The 6,000-nt window shown below is 37.6% G+C and overlaps 1 protein-coding gene across 2 annotated transcripts in view; it reads left to right on the forward strand.

Moving 5' to 3' along the window:
* The window catches only part of Jakmip2 (janus kinase and microtubule interacting protein 2), a 54,497-nt gene extending 50,420 nt beyond the window's left edge, over positions 1 to 4,077 (forward strand). For both annotated transcript variants that reach the window (XM_076855943.2, XM_076855944.2), the window contains 2 exons: positions 479 to 544; positions 4,027 to 4,077. In XM_076855943.2, the coding sequence (XP_076712058.2) occupies positions 479 to 544; positions 4,027 to 4,077 (117 nt within the window). The remainder of the gene's footprint in view (positions 1 to 478; positions 545 to 4,026) is intronic.
* The last annotated feature ends 1,923 nt before the right edge of the window (positions 4,078 to 6,000 follow it).

Genomic DNA, 6,000 nt, shown 5'->3' on the forward strand with positions numbered 1-6,000 from the left:
CAGTGGGGAGTCTGTGGTGGAACAAATCTGCTCACTTCCTGGCAGCCTGAAAACAAACAAAAAGAAAGGAGCTGGAGTCCCAAAATCTCCTGTAAGGGCACACCCCCAGTGGCAACTGCCTTGGAGGACATGCCCCCAGTGACTTTCCTTACACTAGTCCGCACCTCCTAAATAGATGTTGCACCACCTCCCAACACTGCCACAGGCTGAGGACCACACCTTTGGTGCACTGGCCTCTGGTAAGCAACGGAGACCCAAACCATAACAGTTGGGAAATATTTTTAATATAACCAATGACAGTTTTTCACCATAAGCCTGGCGGAAACAACTTTGTACGTACACAAAAAACTCTATGTGATGTTTCTAGCTACAATACAAATGTAAATGTTTTGATAGAATGGTTTGTTTGGTGAACAATTTTTCTGTATGACTTAACACCTACCAATGTTTTCCTTTTAATTTTTTTTCCTTTCTTCAGAGAATCCGTGACTTAGAAGATAAAACAGACATTCAGAAAAGACAGATAAAGGACTTAGAAGAAAAGGTATGCGTCAAGTTCAATATCTGTTTTATACTTTATTTATTTAATGAGAGAGTAGTATTGATTTTGCTGCCCATGTCCTCTCTCTCTCTTCTCAGTTACTGTGGACCTGGCATAGGTAGGTGCAGGTACAGAAAATGTAGGACTCACCTGCATTTAGGCCCAGGGTTCCAGCAGAGGCTGGGGCACCAGTCACCCACCCTTGACATTTTCGCATTGTGTGTTGGTTCTTATTCTTTTCTGTGTTTTCTGTTTTTGTTTCTTGTTTTCATTTCCTTTCCAAAACTTTCTTCTGAATTTTGTTACTCCACTCTTTCTTTTGAAAATATTTTTAGCACCTTAAAAAAATCTTTCCCATTATTATTCATTAAAAGCCCTTTCATCCTTGTGCTACAGTTTTACTTCAACCATGAGTTCAGAATCTTAGGCTGACACATGATAACTATGCCTCTTATCACTTTTTCTGAGATCTGAAAAAGAAAATGTTTCTTCCAAGTCAATCAATGTTTGGGGGGAGCAAAACATAGGGATTCTGAAAGAGGTCACTTGGAAATTGTTGTGTGTTGGGAGAAAGGCTGAGGCTCAGGAAGGATGATGTGAGTTTAACAGTCTTGCATAGTAAAGACCTGTCCTCCCCAAAATACCAGGAAAGTCCCCCTGAGAAATACAAAAAGGACAGAAACAAGGTTTTCTCTAGCATCCCAGTCTTACTGAATGGAAGTGGCTACCTAAAACCCTGTATTTAAAAAGCATATGGCTATTTTTCAGCCTGTTCCATGGACACATAAGAGTAAAATAGCAAACCATCAGCTATTCCTGAGATAATTGTCAAGATTTGATTAATCTCAAATTGCTTTTATAGCTATCCTTATTTAGTGAGGTCAGGGGGAAGGAGTGGATTGCAGTGGTCAGGCCACCAAGCACCAGATTCTTAAACAGGAGCTTCTTCAGGAGCTCTTTTGACCTTGAGTGAATGACTGCACTCCTATGTCTAAGCCATTCCTAGAAAATAGGAACGCCAACATTTCTACTCACTTCTCATGGGTTAACAAGTAACAAGGTCACATGAGAAAATTAGGAAATACTAAGAAAATTATCAGTCAGATTTAGAAGTATAATTAAAAAGAAATTTCTACTTCTAAAGTACACATAAAATTTTAAATTCAAATTCCCATTCAGAAGTGGTCTGTATAGTTCTGTAAAGGCAGAGGTAAACCAAGAACCATCTCTAATCTCCCAGTGACTGGTAGTAAGACCCACAGAAGGCAGTGTTACTCCCCTTCCCTGGGGTCAAAGACACATCTAACATTGTCCATTCATACACTTTCAAGCGGCCAGCCCTTGGCCATGCTTTGTTCATTAATAAACTTGCTGGGTATGGCTCAAGGAGAAACTTGATGTTAAGGCAGTTCTGCCCCCAAAACTTGATGATGCCATTCAGTCCCCATTTAGCTGAGGTTTAGAAAAGTGGGAAGGGAGCTACATCTATCAATGTCACCACCCTAGCCCCTCTCTAAATAAATCCCATGGAAACTTGGAGAAAAAATGAATTAAGATTTTGTTCATTGTAAGAACATAATGTGAAAATGTTCCCAACCCTTTTTCTCAATTCATTTTACTTTATTTATGAACTTCCTAAACATTCATTAACTTCCTTACAGAAAATAAGGACTGTAGTTATCAAAGCCACATACTGCACATGAGATGGTAAGCTAAGCCACTTCAAAAACATCCCAGTTGTTTCTGATTAGAGAGATGAATGAAAGATGAGATTTATATTGAACCTTCTATTCAGTTGGCCTCACTCTCACACACTCTCCAAAAGGCTAAACAGCAGTTATGTCAGAGATACTCTCCATTCTTTCCCTTGGACTTTTTGATCACCCACTGAGAGTACATGAAATCCCTTCTTTGAGGCCCATTGCCATGCACACAGTTAGTATAAATCAGGTGATAGCAGCACACCTTACAAAATTATGTCCAAAGCATTTCCAAAGTCGTCATCTCATATGATCCTCATAATTACTCTACGAGACAGACACAGCAGATGTTCTGGTCCCTTTTTATGTAGATAATAAAACAATGGATCAAAGAGATTAATAACTTGCCCAAGGTTATGTAACTAGTCTATGGGAAATCAAGACCAGAAGTCAGGGTGTGTGACTGACTCCAAGTGCCATGATCTGTCCACCATACTGCAGGGACCAAGAATTTCATCACAGATTAAGTGCAGACATCTGCTTATGACCAGAGAAGTAGCTCTGATGTCAGACCTTCTCATAGTAATTTTGGGAAGCCTGCTGTTTCTCTCCATCTCTAGCTTTCCCTGCTGTGGGTGTATTTTCCAGAATATTTTTTATGGATAAAATTTCTGCTTTTCAAAATTATGGAATAGTCACTAATACATGACCATGAGCACCATATTTATAACTTGATTATACAATTTAGTCACAGTGAATCAAGAACCTTATATGCAACAACAGTAAAGGGAATATGCAAATAGTATGTACACTATGAGAAGCCCATATCTGACCCTTAATCAAATATGCTGGAACCAACAGGATATTTCCAGTATGGGATAATTGAGCAAAAGACTTTTGGACTCAGTAATAAGTACATTACCAAGGAAATCAAAATGTTTTAAAACTCACCTAACCTATGACCTTTTATAATTAGCCTACAGTTGGTTGTACTCCAGTGCCACACAGTCTATGTTTGTTCATCCAATTATTTGCTTTTCTAGTGAAAGTCCTCAGTAAAGAGAGATAAGTCAGACTTTATTTAACAATCATGAATCCAATAAGAAATGGTCTATACGAGAGGCACAATAGTGGGAACATCACACATTCATTATCTGACATGCCCATTGATTCAGGAGCATATTTCATACCAACAGGAGGTGTATACACCCACACATACCCATGAATTCCCTATTCCCCCAATGTAATTACTAATAACAGCCCATTTCCCTCTTAGAAGTATTCCACTGTTTACCCTACATATTAATATTCTCTCTGCTGCACTTTGATTCTAAACCTATCCCATCAACCAGACAATGATAGTTTAATGTGTCATTACATGTATATTCTGATCATATTTTATGTTTTTGAAATATTCTCCCATACATAGAAGATAAAGATACTGTAGGACTCGGGATATCTAGGTTCTAGCCTTCGCTGTGGCACAAATTTGTGTGAAATTGAGCTATTGATTTATTATACTTGTTTTACACATCTATAAAATTGGAGGCTTAGACCAAATATCTAGAAGACCTCATGCAATTCTAAATTATATGAATCAGCATTAAACTTTGGCATTGCTTTGCCAATAGACAAATGAAAGGTGTGAATTTTTGAAACAAAAAGGTACTTGTGCACATGAGAAATGGGAAGACCTGAGCAATGTGGAAATGCTTAGGTTTTGTACTACCTAAATGGCTCTACAGAAATTCAGATTTACATAATCGTCTTCTTTTTCTTCTGCAGTTTCTGTTTCTATTCTTGTTCTTCTCTCTTGCCTTTATTCTATGGCCTTGATGTCAAGGTGCCTCTTAAAGGTAAGATTCCATTTAATTCTCAAAATGTGATTTTAAGTGGTATCTGATAAGAACGGTGCTGCAAATAGTTATTCTGCTGTGTTTTTTAAGAACAAATGCCCTTGGTTTGTTTAGCCAAAAAAAATGAGAAACATATCCAATCCATTTTGGTGACCATTAAAGACATAGTAGGGTTATGAAGTGGGAATTAAGGGTTATAGTGGGAATTAAGAATTTTTTCCAGTTATCTATATTACTTTGAGAAGTCACAGTGCCTTTAGATCATGGTGTTCTCATAGCAATCTCCCATTAAATGGAAAGAGTTGCTTCTCTATCTATAGGGTGAAGAAATCAGACTGTGGCTTTAATATTTCTTCCAGCTTGAAACTGCTGATTCTGCCAGCCATGGTGATACACACCAGTAATCTCAGCAACTCAGGAGGCTGAGACAGGAGGATGGCAAGTTCAAACCCAGCCCCAGAAACTAAGTGAGGCTCTAGGCAACTTAGCAACACCCTGTCTCAATTTTTTTTTAAAGGCTGAGAGTGTGGCTCAATGATTAAGAAGAACCCCTGGGTTCAGTCCCTAGTCCCCAATACCACCCCCAACTCCTGCAAAAAAAAAAAAAAAAAAAAAAAAGGAAAGAGAGAAAGAAAGAACAAAAATGCTGATTTTGAGAATTTAACAATCCAATAATGACTACTTATATATATATGTATATATATATATGTGTGTATATATATGTATGTATATGTGTATATATGTACATATGTATATATTATGTGTATATATGTACATATGTATATATTATGTGTATATATGTACAAATGTATTATATATATATATATGTGTGTGTGTGTGTGTGTGTGTGTGTGTTAGATTGACACAATACCTTTATTTATCTTTATGTGGTGCTGAGGATCAAACCCAAGGCCTCACACATGCTAGGTGAACACTTTATCACTGAGCCACAACCCCAACCCATGGCTACTATTTTTTTAACCCTTTTCTAGTCCTCTTCATGGGACCTCAATGAAATAGACTATTAAGTGACATTAGATCTTGTTTTTAAATAAATTACATTTCAATGTCAATTTAGGAAGAAAAAATGGGACTTGCCATTGCCAAGTCCATATCTCATGAACACATGCATGAGTAATCCTAGCCAGTGATTTCCAATGCTTAAAAATAACAGATTCCAAAGCCCTACTGCAGACTCAATGAATCAGGTTACTGAAAATGGAGTTGAGAAAGAGGGTAAAAAGTGGAAAGCAAGGATTGATCTGCATTTAACCAGTGTAACAGGTGACTCTGCTGTCTAGCCAGGTATGGAAGCCATAAATCTTAATACCCTGGTTAAAAAGGAAGAAATTCTAGCTGCTATTCTAAATCCATTTACCATGGTGCATGTCAGCTTTGATTATCCTAAGAAGTTATTACTATATAAAAATCCTTCCTAGAACCCAGGTCATTTAGCATTCTTTTCTAACAAGTTGAAAAATGAAGACAGGCCCTTTCTCCCTCCATAAGTATCAATTCTGTTACCTGCTTGTGAAGCAACAAGGAAGAGAGCTTTATAGCATGGCCTGATACAAGGAGAGCGAAGCATGTCCTCTTATAGCCACTTCTCTGGCTTTATTCCTTCTTCCAAAAGATTTTCTTTTTAGACTGACAACTGTCCTTTGTCTGGTGAAAGGGTGAGAGTCTTGCAGTACACAAAGAAGAAGTCTGAGTCTTAAAGTGAAAGATAATACCTAAATAGAAAAAGGGGCAAGGTTCTATAGGAGTGGATAAGTACTAGCTACAAAACCACAAAGTTTCAATATTGATATCAATAATGGCTATGCTGTCATGTGCTAGGAGATGTTTTGAGCATTAGATGCATTTAATTCTCACCAAACCCCCTAGGTGGTGAGTATTGCTT

Source organism: Callospermophilus lateralis, chromosome 5 (genome assembly GCF_048772815.1).
Source record: "Callospermophilus lateralis isolate mCalLat2 chromosome 5, mCalLat2.hap1, whole genome shotgun sequence".
NCBI classification, from domain to species: Eukaryota; Metazoa; Chordata; class Mammalia; order Rodentia; family Sciuridae; genus Callospermophilus; species Callospermophilus lateralis.